This window comes from Coptis chinensis, chromosome 7, assembly GCF_015680905.1.
Source record: "Coptis chinensis isolate HL-2020 chromosome 7, ASM1568090v1, whole genome shotgun sequence".
Taxonomy (NCBI): Eukaryota; Viridiplantae; Streptophyta; class Magnoliopsida; order Ranunculales; family Ranunculaceae; genus Coptis; species Coptis chinensis.
Genome location: NC_141462.1, coordinates 2,973,804 through 2,991,519, shown reverse-complemented (window position 1 = coordinate 2,991,519; position 17,716 = coordinate 2,973,804). Strand labels below are relative to the sequence as shown.

The 17,716-nt window shown below is 37.7% G+C and overlaps 1 protein-coding gene and 1 pseudogene across 1 annotated transcript; both read right to left on the bottom strand.

Moving 5' to 3' along the window:
* Positions 1–8,208: 8,208 nt before the first annotated feature.
* On the bottom strand, positions 8,209–10,899 carry LOC147485224 (cytochrome P450 CYP72A219-like). The gene is made up of 3 exons (XM_086570056.1): positions 10,696–10,899; positions 9,214–9,601; positions 8,209–8,840 (listed from the first exon to the last, which is right to left on the bottom strand). Exons 1-3 carry the CDS (start codon positions 10,887–10,889, stop codon positions 8,415–8,417), a joined length of 1,008 nt encoding a protein of 335 aa, XP_086426182.1. The 5' UTR covers positions 10,890–10,899; the 3' UTR covers positions 8,209–8,414.
* A 126-nt stretch (positions 10,900–11,025) lies between these two features.
* Positions 11,026–11,838, bottom strand: LOC147485223 (cytochrome P450 CYP72A219 pseudogene; annotated as a pseudogene).
* Positions 11,839–17,716: the final 5,878 nt, after the last annotated feature.

The window sequence follows — 17,716 nt, the reverse complement described above, 5'->3', positions numbered from 1 at the left end:
CCTCAACTTCGTCTCCTAAATTAATCTTTATTAAATGCATCTGATTGATGATATTATGTACTTCGTTAAGATGCTCAGACATTGAAGAACCTTCTTGGTACTTCGTGTCGGCAAACTTCTTAACGACCAGCATTTTGTTTCCACCCGATTTCCTCTCATAAAGGTTTTCGAGTTTCTTCCACAAGCCAAAAGCTGTAGTATCTTGGGATACATGGTGAAAGACACGTCGTCAATCCATCGTTGAATGTACCCAATTTCGGCTGCTTGCTCCACTCACCGCAAAGAACCGTTTAAGTCTTTCTCCTCCATTCTCAATGGATTGTGCCAAGTCCTTGCAATAAAGCAAGTCTTCCCATCTTGGCTTTCCAAATGGTGTAGTTCTTCCTATTCAGACTCGTCATGCGAGTGTTCATGGAATGGTCCATTTCTACAAGTTATTTAAACTCAAATCTTCTCTCAAGAATTTTGTCAAACACCTTCCGACCAAGATTTAGATAACACCCTAGGCTAATCTAACCTGGGCTCTGATACCACTTGTTGGGGTTTATACCAATACCAATCGATTCTCCCACTACACAGATAACTTGTATTTGAACACAATTCAACTCCAGACAAATTCTAAATATCAACTACAACCTATACTAACATGCCCAACTTGCTAAACAACTATTAACAACAGATAATAATGTAAAGCAGAATTAAACGCATACCACAACACAAAGATATACCGTGGTTCGGCCAATGGTGCCTACTTCCACAAGAGCTAGTTCTTTATAAAGTGGGAAGGAAGATTACAATCTCTCCTTTCAGTCTCTCACCTTACTAGATCACTCTTATCTCTTTACAGGGTTGTCTCTCTGTAAAGGTTGTCTCTCAATCTTGATAGCTTTCAAGATTGGGTTTCTCTCTTTGTTCTTGTGTATTTTCGTGTCTCTTTTGGGTGTTAGGTTTTGCCAAAAACTCTAACTCTTATTGCAAACTCGCGGTCCACAAAAATAGAATCCTTCTGAAATAGGCTTGAGCGTGGGGTGTGCCTCGAGCAAGAACAATATGGCGTGAGGTGCTTTCGAAAGCGAACAAAACCGAGCGCATGGCTACCGGAAGCTAGTGGAGGTCGGGGCCGAGGCATGGGCGCCGCCTTGTGTAAGACCAAACCGAAGCTGGGTGGCGGTCAAATTTTTCATGCGGTGAACTTCGACTCCTCCTCATGTGAGGGATAACTCAAACAGTCTGAGCGCGCATGAGTTCAGATTGGCCTTGCCCAAGGCGCGCCCGCACCCCTTGCGTGAAAAAGAAGATAGTTTTTTTTCAGCCTCTCACGAAACAAAGTTATTGGACTTTTGAGTTAGGAAAATAAGAGGGCGCGCGCACTCGAATTGGCCTTGCTGAGAGCGCGCCCGTGCTCATGCCTAAACTTGTCAGTTTCTATTTTTCTACAGTATCCGCGAAATTGCAGTTTACTATAAAAACAGAAATTAGGTTTTGGAAAACCAAGTCTTGAATAGAAACCCAATTTTGAAAACAATCAAAATTGCCCTTGCAAAGAGAAAAACTTGTAAGGAGAAAGGTGTTAACTAGTAAGTTTGAGAGACTTGAGAGAAGTGATTGTAATCTTCCTTCCCATACTTATAAAAAGATTAGCTCTTTGTGGAAGTAGGCATCATTGGCTGAACCACGGTACATCTTTGTGTTGTGGTATGTTTTACTTGCTTTATATTTCTATTGCCTGTTTGTGATAGTTATATCTATAGATTAGGATTGTGGTTGTTGGTTGTAGTGAAATATTAGATTTTTTATTGGAGTATTAGATTGTCCAAGTACAAGCTAGTTATCTTAGTGGGGATCGATTGGTATCATTTTCCCAATAAGTGGTGTCAGAGCCAGGTTGGATTAAGGCCAACAAGGTTGTTATCCAAACCTTGCCCAGAAGGTGTTTGAATTTTTTTTCTGAGAGGAGGTTTGAGTGGAAATAGCTTATGGAGATGGACCATTCTGTAAACACTCGCATGACGAGTCTGAATAATGGTAACTACACTATTTGGAAAGCCAGGATGAAAGACTTGCTCTATTGGAAGGACTTGGCACAACCCATTGAGAATGGAGGAGTAAAACCAGATGCAATTGCCGCGGCTGAGTGGAAGACGCTTGATGAAAAAGCGATTGGGTGCATTAGACAACGGATTGATAACAATGTAATCTGCCTTGTATCCCAATAGACCACCACTTTCAGCCTGTGGAAGACATTAGAAGACCTATACGAGAAGACAAGAAAGGGCGACATAATAGCTCCCCATCACTTAGAGATCCTTGTTATAGAAAAGTAAAGAGAGAGACAAAAGAGAAAACCATCTCATTCTAAAGGTGATGACAAAGAAAATCTAGGAGCGCAAGCGAACCTCCTAAGAAAAAAAACTTGTCATGTAATCATCATGCAGGTATCCATGGCCACTTCAAGTATGAATGCATAGAATTGAAGAGGGATGAGAAGACTAGTACTATACATGAAGGCAAGTTTAAGTTGAAAGAAAGCACCACCACCGAGAGGCCTACAATCATAGCTTCAGAAGGTAAAGTAGGAATTGTGTTATATGGTGACGAGTTATGCTTGAGCACTTCATGCCAGGGTACAGAGTGGGTGGTAGATGCAAGTGTTTCCTACCACGTCACACCCCAGAAGAGTTTATTCACTACCTACAAATCGGGTGATTTTGGTGAGGTAAAGATGGGCAACAATGACATCTCAAAGATTGTAGGCATTGGTGATGTTCATGTAGAAACCAATATCGGCTACACCTTGACACTCAAGGGTGTAAGATATGTCCCTGACATTCGGGTAAGCCTAATTTCCACTGGGAACTTAGATGATGATGGCTTTCAAAACTCGTTTGGTAACGGGGTATGGAAACTGAGCAGAGGTTCCATTATAGTAGCCAAAGGGAAGAAAACTTGCTCGCTTTACAAGACATAGGCTAGTTTGTGTAAAGCAGAGTTGGATGTGGCACAAGAAGAAGCTTTCTCCTAACTATGGCATAAGAGACTATGTCATATGGGAGAAAAAGGCCGGCATGGAAGTTCTTACCAAGTAAAAGGCCTTGCCAAATATCAAAGGTACGCATTTAAATAGATGTACTCACTGTTTGGTAGGAAAGCAACACAGGGTGTCTTTCCAAAGATTCCTCTCTCATAGAAAGGACAATGTCCTTGAGCTAGTACACATAGACTTATGTGGTCCTATGAAAGTAAAGTCCCACGGGGGAGTTTTGTACTTCTTGATTTTCATTGATGATGCATCAAGAAATATATGGGCATATAGTCTGAAGACTAAGGATGAAGTACTTGGCATGTTTAAAACTTTCCATTGCATGGTGGAAAAAGAGACAGGAAAGCCTTTGAAGTGTATTCGCTCAGGTAATAGGGGTAAGTACATTGGGCCATTTGAAGAGTATTGCAAGAGTCATGGGATTCGTCATGAGTAGACCGTTCTCAAGACTCCGCAACACAATGGTATAACCGAGAGGATGAACCGGACAATTGTAGAGAGGATGAGATACATTTTGTCTCACTCTAAGTTACCTAGAAGTTACTGGGTAGAAGCAATGCGCACAGCCGTACATGTGATCAACCTATCACCTTCGAAGCCTCTGAATAGTGATTATCCAGAGAGAGTATGATCAGCTAGAGATGTTGATTATGGATACTTGAGGGTATTTGGGTGCAAGGAATTTGTTCATATTACTAAGGATAAAAGATCCAAGCTTGATGACAAAGCTAAGTAGTGCATTTTTCTGGGTTATAGGGATGAAAAGTTTGGCTACAAACTTTATGATCCGATAACAAGAAGGTAATTCGAAGTCGATATATTGTGTTTTTAGAAGACCAAACCATAGCAGATTTTGAGAATGGTGAGAAGCTAGAAGCTTTCATTGATGATCTTGTTTACTTAAAACCAGAAGTTCCTACTGTGGAATGTGTAGAAGGCATTGAGAATGTAGAGAACCATGGGTTTGAAGCTCATGATGATGATCCTATAGCTCATGATGGGATAGAACCTATTGATATAGAAGATACAGATGAAGTGCATGAACTACCACCTGAGCAAAATGAAGTGCATCCTCCTGAGCCACAAGAAGATGGGGTAAGGAGGTCCGATAGAGAGAGACAAGCTTCAACCAGGTATCCACCACATACATGTATTTTACTATCTGATGGTGGAGAACCTATGTACTATCAAGAGGCTCTTGAAGATACAAACAAAGAGAAGTGGTTGAAGGCCATGCATGATGAGATGGATTCTTTGCATAAGAATCACACTTATGACTTAGTTGAGAAACCGAAAGGAAGAAAAGTTCTCAAGAGTAAGTGGAACTTCAAAGTCAATCTTGAAGAGAAAAATCCATAACCAAGGCACAAAGCTTGCCTTGTTGTGAAAGGATTCGGCAAAGGAAAGGTATTTACTTTGATAAAATTTTCTCTCCTGTAGTTAAGATAACTTCTATTAGGGTGGTATTGGGTTTGACCGCAAGTATGAACCTAGAGGTTGAGCAACTAGATGTCAAGACAGCTATTCTTCATGGAGACTTTGAAGAAGATGTCTACATGGACCAGCCAGAGGGGTTTGAGGTCAAAGGCAAGGAGCACCTAGTATGCAAGCTGATAAAGAGTTTGTATGGGTTGAAGCAGGCACCGAGATAGTGGTACATAAAATTTGATTCCTTTATGGTGAAGCATGGCTATATGAAGTCTGCTTCTGATCATTGTGTGTTTGTCTAGAAATTTCCATATGGGGATCTCATAGTGTTCTTGTTATATGTGGATGACATGTTGATAGTTGGCAAGAATATCAACAAAATATCCAAGCTGAATAAAGACTTGAGTAAGTCCTTTGAGATGAAGGATTTGGGTCAAGCAAAGCAGATACTTGGTATGCAGATCACTCGTTACAGAAAAAGTGGGAAGTTGTGGCTTTCTCAAGAAAGCTACATTGAGAAGGTGTTGAAGAGATTCAACATGGATCAAGCGAAGCCAGTCAGTTGTCTGCTTAGTGACAAATTCCGCATGACCAAAGATATATGCCCAAAGGGTGAGCATGAGCAGAGTCAAATGGAAAAGATTTCTTATGCATCCGCAGTAGGCAGCTTGATGTATGCAATGGTGTGTACAAGACCGGGCCAGATATTACTTTCGCCGTTGGTGTTGTAAGCGTTTTTACGCAAATCGGGTAAAAAGAGCATTGAAAAGGTGTTAAATGGATATTGAGATATCTCAAGGGCACTTCCAAGGCGTGTTTGTGTTTTGGTGGGAGTAAGACCTTGCTTGAAGGCTACACTAATGCAGACATGGTAGGTGATATTGACTCTATGAAGTTCACCTCCGGTTATCTGTTTACTTTTGCAGGGGGAGCAGTTTCTTGGCAATCTAAGTTGCAAAAGTGTGTTGCCCTATCCACTACAGAAGCCGAGTATATTGCAGCCACTGAGTGTTGCAAAGAGATGCTATGGATAAAGAGGTTCTTCGATGAACTAGGGCTAAAACAGAAATAGTTTGTAGTTCTATGTGATAGTCAGAGCGCCATCCATTTGAGCAAGAATCTGAGTTTTCATTCTAGATCCAAGCACATACATGTGTGTTATCATTGGATTAGAGAAGTTCTCGAAGACAAGCATTTGTGTATTGAGGAGATCCATACCGACAATAACGGGTCGGATATGATGACCAAAGTATTACCGAAAGGTAACTTTGATGTTTGTTGTGCTACTGTCGGAATGGTAGCACACTCTTCCTGTTGATTTGGGAATTGAATGCAGGGAGGTATCCCCCCTCACTGTTCGGGAGGGGGAGATTATTAGAGTTATCCCTCATATGAGGATGAGGAAGATGAGAGAAAATGGTACTATTTACTTGAAGAAGTCTAAAGCCGCGACACGCCAGATTAAGCCAGCATACCCTTGCCGTGAAAAAGAAGATAGTTTTTTTCCACCTCTCCACGAAACAAAGTTACTAGACTTTTGAATTTGGGAAAATAAGAGGGCGGGCTTTCGAATTGGCCTTACCCGAAAAGCCGATGCTCATGCCTAAATTTGTCGGGTTTCTATTTTTCTACAAGAACTACCTAAATTGCGGTTTATTATAAAAGCAGAAGTTAGGTTTTAGAAAACCAAGTCTTGAATATTAACCCAATTTTGAGAACAATCAAAATTGAGAGAAAACCCTTGCAAAGAGAAAAGTTTGTAAGGAGAGAGGAGTGATCTAGTAAGTTGGAGAGACTTGAGATGAGTGATTGTAATCTTCCTTCACATACTTATAAAAGAATTAGTTTTTTGTGGAAATAGGCATCATTGGCCGAACTACGGTACATCCTTGTATTGTAGTATGTTTTACTTGTTTTATATTTCTATTGCCTGCTTGTGATAGTTATATCCATAGATTAGGATTGTAGTTGTTGGTTGTAGTGAAATATTAGATTTTTTTATTGGAATAGTAGATTGTCCAAGTATAAATTATTTTAGTAGGGATCGATTGGTATCGTTTTCCCAACACTTGTTTCTTGTCGACCAAAGCGCCAAGTACGGAGTATGTGGATTCCAAGTTTTCCAACTAAGTGTCTCATGATTCAACCAGCTGCCCACCAGGTAAGCTACTGATATGGTTTTCATGATACAGTACGAACTTTTGATTCTAAAAATATTATTTTTTCCAGTGAAGATACTATAACAACAGAAGGATTGAAATGCCGACTGCTTAATAAGTATAAGCGAAGATCTAAAATCAATCAATCAATAAAAATAAGGTTCTGGTCAAAACAGAAAGAATACCACAGCTCTCAGTCCACTGATGAATATGTGGAAGAATTCGCGGTGTTACACAATGTGAAAGTTCCATAGGCTTTGATCGGGCTTTCTTCATCGAAACCATGATTTCTTTTATATTCCCATAGAACAATCTGTAAGGAGGACCTCTAATACCTTGCTCTCTCAAGTACTTCTCCATCTTCATGGGCTTCAACCATATCCAATTAAGCAACCTCCAAGTGTATAAAATTACCAAAACAGAACAAACTGTAAGCAACCCAATCTGAACGTGTTCCATTTTATTTTTTGTTCTAATTTTCTCTAGAGTTTCTATTTTGAAGTAAGAGAAGATTCTTCTTCTCACTCAAATATACTATAGACACCCAGAGAAGCACAGCACTATAAGATAGATGGAGAAGATCTTTATTGTTTTTGGCTCTTTACCGTAAAACTATAAAATGTAACAGGACAATGGTCAATGGAGAAGGTGGTTGAGCATTTTTAGTGTATTCTGATACCTCTTGGCCACATTGCCGCATGATTATGGTTTTACTGTACGGTACACAAAGATAGGCCACTAAAATATTCGATCATTCTTTTATTTCTTTATTTTTGTCTCAATCATGGCGTTATTATCAAGAAGGAAAAAAAAACACAAAATGGGAAATAGTTATAATCGCACTGATTAACAAGCATGCATGTACTAACAAATTTTGGATCAAGTAATTTGGCTCAGAATCAGTTTGAAATATAACCATATAATATTAGGTTCAAATCCAGAAATATTTTTGTGGTCTTGGCGTTTCCAATTAAACTAGGGTGTTTCCTAGTCTTTGATAAACTTCTTGACCTCTTTACTAGTGCACCAACATACACATTCGCAACCAATTTTATCCTTGGTTGAAATGTTCGAGTCTGAAAGTCCACTGAGGAAGACGTTTGTGAAAATGCTACTTCATTTAACACTGCATACAATCCATATTTTAACCAATGTAAAATTGAATATTTTTTTCAGTTGCTTGACTTGAAAGTTAACAGTTAATCTAAGTTAAAAGTGTGTTTAGGGGAGAGTACTAGTTATAAACCTATACCAACTAATTATTATTGTGAAAGTTTTGATTTGCATAGAGCAGAGTATCTAACACAAACTAAATGAATTGTAGCTTAGTGAACACCATTAGAAGATAAATTTTATGATGAAGACATTTTTCTAAGTGCTCTATAGGCAACACGAAAAAAAAGTACGTTGCATTTTGTTTGCAGCTTCCAAACAACAAAAGGTCAATTCGATGTTTCCAACATGCCATAACATTGGAGAACACTCTAGCCCTCTCAAATTCCAATATTCAACCTAAATGAAAACATGCTCCCTATCTTTATTTGTTTGATACAAAGTGAAGCCAACATAGATAACATCATGTTTTCAATAATTAAGACTTCATATATTTATAAATATTTATAAGAAAAGTTGAGGAAGCAAAATAAGCACTCTGATTCAACTTAATTTAAAACTACAAAGGCTTCTTGGATTACAAATACACCTTGCTAACCCAGAATCCTGGGTTTGTAAAAATACTTACATACCTAATTTCGTTACAAATACACGCGCACATTTATACATGGAAATCAAACTTTGTGTAAGATAAGTTGAGCACCATACTGAGGTTGAATAGTTAGAAAAGAGAAAGGAGCATGAGCATAGGTGGCTGAGAGCTGGAATGAGAAATTTTGAAGAATCATGGCCATAGCCATCTTTGCTTCAATCATTGCAAAGGATTGCCCGATGCAAATCCGTGGCCCATAACTAAATGGGAAGAATGAGACGCGATTCTTCGTGGCCTTTGAAATCCCTTCAACAAATCTCTCTGGCTTGAATTCTTCGGCATCTTCACCCCATAGGTCACGGTCATGGTGAACTAAGAGTACTGGCAATGTTAGTTCAACCTCGGGTGGTATACAAATTTCTCCCAGTTTAATCGCCTTGTAAGTAGCCCGAGAATACATAACCACAGGTGGATATAGTCTAAGAACCTCATATAGGATCATGGTTACCTGAAATGAAGGGTGGGTTGATAAATTTTGTTAGAACTTCTTGACCGAAACAATTTGGTTTTGCAAGAATAAAAGAACATTTTCTCTTGGAGTTCAGAGTATTCATAAGTTTGTCTGGCCCCTGCCATATTCTAATGCAGCAACTCGATCAATTTACTTAGATTTAGTGTAGTATTTTATATTGCTGGCCCATTTAGTTATTAGCTGAAGTTTCTTATATATGTTAACTTATGATGTTGAAATTCAGAAATGTAGTACTGGTAATTAACTACTAGGGACTGCTATTTATGAATGCATCATAAAGTAAGAGTAGAGGAGATGGTGCATTGGGAAGGTATAAAGTACTTTGTAAGAAGCAGCATTTTGTCCTTACGATTTTTAGGTGGTTCAAGCCTTCGAGATCTGGTTTATTCTGTCCAAAAACTTGCAAGACCTCTTCCCTTGCTTTCTCTTGCCATTCAGGGTGCATACAAAGCACAACCATTGTCCACAGTAGTAAAGTCGAAGTCGTCTCTTGTCCTGCAATGTAGAACAACTTGCACTCCTCTATAACCTCATCAATACTCATTCCGGCGTTCTTAGCATTCCCACCATCTTTGATCTCCTTGTGATTAGATTCCATCAATAAGCCTAGTAAGTCGTCGGTACTAGGTTCACCTAATTTCATAGCCTTCTCTCTCTTTTTTATCATGTCTCCTAGCAGTGTTTTGACTTCTCTGTATATTTCCTTCATCCTATTATTTCTCTTTGTGGGAAGAAACCTGCACACGGAAGATTTTGATGGTAAAAGTAGTTGATAAGTTATGCATGATATCTTTACAACCACTCTAATAAGCTCCAATATATCCTTTACAGAATTTTGAAGATTTTGAAATTCATTGTGCTCACGACAAAAGCATATAAGCACAACGAATAAGGATGAGTTATGAAAAAAGCTACTACATGACTATCTTTTACTTTGACAATTTGATGTAATAATAAGCTTTCTAGTGACTTGATCACACATATATATGAAGCAATGTTGTGTCTGAGGAAGTCGTGAGGTTTTGAGGATTAAGTCAATTGGCTGACATAACCATGTCAGATACCACTGAAGATTTGACAATCCTTCATGTAACTTGCTTCAGTCAAACCCAAGTAAATCAACTAAAACTCTGCAATGTTTTTGGCTGGCCTTCTTCCTTTTTTTGATTGTTACACTCTCACCAAGCAGGATGGAGCATGTAAGACTGTAAGTGAACTCTGTGCACAGATAGATGGATGTGACCTTCATAAACAAAGTCTTTTGGTGAAGTGCTTATTGGAGGAGCTGATATAACAATTACAAATTAACAACCATGTCTAAATGCACCTACGTATATGATACACATATGTTTTTGGTATATTTGTATCCTTAACCAATTGCCGACAAGGACTGGTTCTGCATTTAAATGAAAGAAACTCTGCAGCAGTGGAGTCTGTTTCTCCCTAAAGAAGTTCATTTTAAAAGCTAGAGCTGAATGAGAAATGGTGAAAAGCAAAGCAGCATGGATACACTCGTCGATGTTACCATATTCAAGTGCCAACTTGTGTGCTAAACAAGGTTCTGCAGGCATGAAACATTGCTAATCTTTCAGACATCGATCAATGCATCATTCTCCATTTGCCAGAGAGCCAACCTAATTGGGAGGCCCAGTGACTAAATGTTTAGTTTGAAGCATTTGTGATCTTCCAATATTGGTTTACTTTCTCAGTATTATAAACCTCTAGCCAAAAGGTAGTTGTGCAGATAAAATTGAAAAAAGATGAGACTCAATAAACATCTGTGTTCAATTTAAAAGTAATTTCTGTTAATTGTATTACTGTTTTAGCAAACCTGAATCCAGGGATGTATATGGATTGACCAAGCTGAATGACAAGCTCCGCCATTTCAGTTTGAAGTTGAAATACACGCCGTCCTTCTTCATAACTGCTACCAAATGCTGTTCGAGAGATGGCATCTCCTGTTAAGCTCTGTAGGCCAGGCCAGATATCAACTTCACACGATTCCTTGAGGTCAACTTCTGCCATTTACTAACCAAGTCGCTACAACTTGCATAAAATGCCGGTACCATCAACTAGAATCAGCACAAAACAATAAAACTTGTTACTGGCTACTTAGTTAAACTTTTTTAGATGTTGGTATGTGTGGACACATCAATTAATATTATACCTTCAACTTTTCTTGATGAAATGCTGGAGTGATGATCTTTCTATGCTTGACCCATTTTACACCTTCATAGCTTGAAACTCCTTCTGTTAACAGTTTACCCAATGGATTTGATTTCATCTTTCCAAAGTGACCAAACTTGTTAGAGAGAATATCCCTTATCATCTCTGGATCCATGATGTTCAACCTTGGATTTGGTCCATGCCAACTTAAGTTTAGTTTACCTGCAATTAGAAGCAGATTATCAGAAAGTTCCTGTGTTGTTCACATTCTCACTACAGTCACCTGACGTGCCTATCAAACATATATCACTCTGCCTTCCCCCTGTCTGTCACGTCCTTGATGATGATAAAAGTTTTCTTCTCATTGATAGTTCCATGGCTTCACAAAAGAGTATGAAAAACCAAAACTTGTGTTTCTTCTAATTCATTCCTCGCAAGGACATCCGTGCGTCCTAAATATATTTCTAGACCCTACTTTATGCAACAATCTGAAAACTGTCCAGTAAAAAAATTAGTGAAGACAAGCATGAATACCATAGCCTTGAACTGTGTGATAAAAGAAAGGAAGAACACGTGGAATGATACGATGGGAAAGCTCCATAGGCCTTGATCTTGCTTCAATCATCATGCCCACCATTTCCTTGAGATTCCCATAAAATAGCTTGTAAGGAGGACCATTGATGCCTTGCTCCCTGAGGTACTTCTCCATTCTCTTGGGCTTCACCCATACCCAGTAAAATGTTCTCAAAGCCCATGAAATTGCAAAAACAGAAGAAACTGCGAGCAGAGCAACCAAAACAGCTCCCATATCTTACTTTGTTCTATCTGTGGAGCCAAGTATGAGCAGCTTGACAAGATAAGGTATATGTGTACATTTTATAACCTATGCTTTGTTGATATTTAGTCCTTAACTAGAAAAATGTAATCATCAAAAAAGAAAAAGGAAAATGAATAAAATATAGGAAAAAACAAAAACAGAAAGAAAAATGCATATCCGGTTGTTTTTTTTATTAGAAAACTCGAAAAGTGGATATATCCAAAAAGTGTGCACTTTGATATATTAAAACAAAATATCGCTAAATATCTCCAAATATCCCCAAATATCATAAATATGTTTATAAGTGATATATCTCTTTTAACATGGAATTTTAACCATATCAAAAGCCGGGATATTTTGTACTATATATCCGGGTTGTTTTTTATTAGAAAACTCAAAGTTAAAGTGTGCACTTTGACCAACTGTTTTTAACCAAGCCGAAGTTTTAAGCCAATATGCTCAAGCTCGACTCATTTATTTAGCGAGCTTTGCTCATTGTTCATATATTATATGAATGAGTCCTAGCCGAACCGAATAGTATGGCTATTTTACATTACAAAATGTTATTTGAGCTTATCGGGTCAAGCTTCATAAAATTTGTTTGTTATATAAGCTATAATATAGGCTTAAACTAAATGACTGAGCTTAAACGAGCTGAGCCCGAGTTGCTCGGCTAAAATTCCACCCTTAACTGTTAGGTTCCATACTAAAACCTTGTTGTCACTTGTAAGTTGTAACACCCAGAACTAATGATTCTGCGCGCCCAGGAAGCTATGCATTCGAAACAATTCAGCTAGCCCGACTTGAACCAAATGTCAAATCCACGTACTTAATACCGAAACAAATAAATTTTGATTCGGTGTTTTTTATGGCCTCATTGAAAAGGTATTGATCAAAAGTTAGAATTTTTATCAAACAGTACAAAATTTTCTTTTTTGCAGCAACGTGTCCCGCTCACTCATCGCTATCTTTAAGAGCATCTTTAGCAGAACAACAAAAAAAACACTAAAATTTTGAACCAAAAAAACACCAATCAACTTTAGGAGCAACATTAAAAAAATACTAAAGAACTCACGCGGTTTTGCCAAAACCGCCACTAAAGCCCAACTGACAGGCCCAAGACCACGCGGTTTTGGCAAATCCGCGCGGTGTTCAGAACACCGCGTGCTACTTTTATATAAACAGCTCCAAAGCCGCGCGGTTCAGTCACTTTCACCTCTTCTCACAATTATAAAACGCTCTCCTTAGTTAAAAAAAAAATAAAACCTACCTAAACTCTTAAAATTTGATATGGATTCTTTTGAACCTTTCGACGGTGATGATCAAGCGATTATTAATGCATCGACATTGGCGATGAGAGAAAAGAACCTGAGGAAGTAGAATACGGTGGGGGAGAATACAGTGGGGGAGAAGAACCCGAGAATGTCGCGCCGACTGATAGACATCCCTATGTAATGGAGTATCAGATGAACGACTTCGATTGACAATTTGCACCTGGAGAAGCACTTGATATGAAAGTTGTGTCTTCTACACGTGATACAAAACACGGTCGAAAAGCGCTGGCTAATACTCGGGTAATTAATTAGTTTTGATTAAATATTTTGAATATTAATTAGTTGAGTTGGACCAATTAATTATTTATCTTATAATTATTATTTTTTTTTTATAATATCAAAGATGTTGTTGACTACCGAAGTTAGATCGGCTTTACTTGGTATTAGAGAGTGGTGGAAGGTTATTAGGAGTTTGGATGAATTTGTACATATTAGAGATAGTATTTTGTATACACCTTTGAGTATTTTGATTGATCGCGGATTATGAGAAGGCCGATTGGCAGCGGGTCATAGCTTTAGTAGAAAGATGGTGGAGTAGAACTCATACATTTCATTTTCCTCAGGCGGAATTAGGGTTCACACCACTAAACTTCACTATGATTTCGGGTTGAGTATCGGTATAGGCCAACCGATACCTTTTCATACAAATTATGAGAATATGGATAGTATGCTTATGAGTTTTCCTCGTTTGGGTGCGGATGCTTATGATTCTTCCGGGATTAAGCTATCTCATATTAAGAGGTGATATATGGAACCCTCTTGCATCCCGATACACGGCGGAGTTAGCTTTTGATCGCTCTACCGGGTAATGAGGGTGTCGATCAAGATGTTAGGGCTTTTTGATGTTTTTATTGGGCATGTTTTGTTTCCCAATGGTCATTCTACTGCGACGACGGAGATGTTATGCTTATGTATCCGATTTGCATACTATGAGAGATTATGACTGGGTAGCTCAAGATATGCCACATTGATATCGGCGTTAGATAAAGCTTCACGCATATTCGGAAGTAGAAGTCCTCGATTGCAGGATTCACGGGACTTTTAGAGATTTGGTTTTATGAGTACTTTTGATGTCTTTGTCCTAACATAGACATGATTGCTGATACTCGCCCTAGATTTGCTAGTTGGTCAGGGCCTCTCACTTAACTCAGAATGCAGGCGATTATGAATAATATATGTATGGCTCATGCTCACATTGATATTAGATCATTGTCATCTATTGAGTGGAGACCTTGGCGTTTGTCTACTACCTTTGACGATCCAACAGACAAAGATGCTTGTGTGTTGTCACGCCACGAGTTGTTTTTGCCGCGACGCGGATGGCTGCCGAGGTTTGGTAATTGTGGTGATAGATGTTGGAGGCAGATGACTGGACGTTATGGAGTTCCATGTGCTCCCATGCCAGATGTTAGTGATGCGAAGTCGTGGGGTAGAACTCATATTCATGAAGTTCATGCTAGTTGTGGTCCTTGGCCAGATGCATCTTCTTTTGTTGTTGAGCAGACTGCTGATCAATATTATAGATGGTGGAACCGCGGTTCCATGGGTCCGTTGTTACCTCCTCGTTGGTCGGGCTAGCAACTTCGAAGTTTGTGGGCTGGAAGGGATGAGACGTGAGCTACGTATTCCTCATCCGCCATACCGTTTACAAACCACAACCTCGAATGCGATATCATCCAGTCCCGTGGTCCGCCAAGAATCCTCGATATTTGCCGTGTGGACCTCGATGGGGAGCCTACTTATATTTCCATTCTTGAGGTGCCTCATGCTCGTTTTCTCCGAAGTTAGAGCCGATATTGATCAAGATACCATGGTGAGTTTAATTGTTTTATTTATCTTCTTCATTATATATATAATATGTACTCATAATCGTATTTTCTTGGATTTTTAGGTCGAGGTTCTAGAAAGATATGAGAACCGTGTTCTTATGTTTGATGGGATGAGGATTGCCTGTATCATTATAGCCAAGAAAGAGAGGAGGCATATTCTCGGACATATCAACAATCCCAGCCAAGGCGTATGACGACGAGACTTCGAAAGCGTATGAGGATATACAAGTGTACACGCAAAGAACATCAAGGATATGAGGAACTTCAGTCAAAGTAGTTAACCTCCTCCGCAGACAGAGAAGATCATGATTCTCGATTAGGAACTTAGAGGAGCAGACTTTAACGCCCAAATAGAGAGAGGAGAGGGATCGAGTGGTAAAGGGGTAAGAAGAAGAGAGCTAAATAAATTTGATGTAATATGATAGGTTTTGGATTATTTTGGATATTATATGATTATATCATAATCATATATTTTGGATTGCATAATCATAATCATAGGTTTTTAATTTCTTTAATTTTTTCGATTTTGAATTACAATTCTTAATTTCTTCAATTGCACAATTGTTAATTTCTTAATTTCTATGCACAACTCATAATTTTTCAAGTTCTATGCACCACAGTTCTAATTTTCAGAAAAAACGCACGCGGTTTTGGCAAAACCGCGTAAGTGATTTGATACAGCATCAAACCTTGAACCAAATATTGGTCGATTTGGTGTTTGGTTTGGTGTTTTTTTAGTGTTTTCATCAACATATAGTTCTCCTGAAGTTGAAAAAACACCAAATTCTTGAAAATTTGGTGTTTGATGCTAGGTTGATATCACTCCTAAAGATGCTCTAAGATATTTACCATATTTCCGTCGTTTTTAAAACAACATTTTTAGAAACCCAACATTAAGAAATCTCTACACAAGCATGTGAACGGTTAACCATGCTATCCATACTAGAATATATATGTCATACAGCTTAACATACATATATTCCTCTACAATTGCTTAATTTTATTCTTCATTCATTTGCACAGACTTCTGAATATGAAGATATTTACTTCCGTTTCCTTTTTCTTTCTTCTTGTGCTCCTCTTCACTATTGGTAAACCTTTTTTCCAACCTATACATTTTAGCTACTTATTGCCTTTTATCGTAACAACAATATCACAATTTTATCCATCAAGTTTTCCTTCATTATCTTCCCTTTTTTATTGCTTCACATATTTTTTTTTAATCAGTGCAAAGAAGGTCCTGAACTCACGTAGTTTATTTATATCTTGTTTGGTTGAAATACATGAATGTGCTAATATTATATTTTTGTCACTTATATTTTCTGGTTGCAGATAGCTTGCATATTCTCTTTCATATCAGTTGATTTATTTTACCTTTCCGCTAAGGGTGTCAGTAATTTCCCTTCAAATGTTTTGACCTATTCATAGACTAGCGTTGATCTAATTCCAATGAGGATCTCGGAGTAATTCCTACCAAAATATAGATAGTCCTACCCCCATAGTATAAAATATCAAAATATGAGTATTTATCGATATTCAATTTCTTGATATGTATTGTAGATATATGCTCTATTTGAGAATATTTTACATTGTTTCATATGTGTAGATATATCTAACATATCAACAAATATCGTGAATATTGTGGATATATCACATATTTTTTTTTAATCAGTGCAAAGAAGGTCCTGAACTCACGTAGTTTATTTATATCTTGTTTGGTTGAAATACATGAATGTGCTAATATTATATTTTTGTCACTTATATTAATTCCATAGCTTGCATATTCTCTTTCATATCAGTTGATTTATTTTACCTTTCCGCTAAGGGTGTCAGTAATTTCCCTTCAAATGTTTTGACCTATTCATAGACTAGCGTTGATCTAATTCCAATGAGGATCTCGGAGTAATTCCTACCAAAATATAGATAGTCCTACCCCCATAGTATAAAATATCAAAATATGAGTATTTATCGATATTCAATTTCTTGATATGTATTGTAGATATATGCTCTATTTGAGAATATTTTACATTGTTTCATATGTGTAGATATATCTAACATATCAACAAATATCGTGAATATTGTGGATATATCTTGATATATCACAATATATCATTTATATTTATTTTAAATATAATAGTAAATATTAAATAAAATTGTTGCCTAAACAAAATATCACCAAATATCCCCAACATCTAAATATCGTTGAAATATTGCCAATATTTACAGTTTTATACTCTTATATATTTCTAAACATATCGCGATATTTATGTATCTCGATAGATATCACTATATTTTGTACAATGCCTATACCTACATTAACCAAAATTTAATTCGTTTTTCCTTTGTTTTTGTGTAGCTTGCACAGTTATTATTGTGGCGACTCTGGTTTTACTTTAACTTGAATGGTTCTTTTCTTTAAGACTCCTATAGAAGGCAAAATATCATCGGGTCTTTTGATTGTCATAGTACATTAGTACCTAACCTAGATAACGGAATGAGAAGGATACAGACAAAATTACTAAAAGCATGACTCCTATCCTGCTATAGTGCTATGTCCTTGTAGCAATTTTGTGTCAAGACCCTCAGCTATCTACTTGATTTGGGTTTATTATCCTTTATCAATTTATGAATCACATTATTGCTACGAAACCTAACATAACACGTTTTCACATTTGGAATTAATGCAGGTAACATATCTGGAGAGGC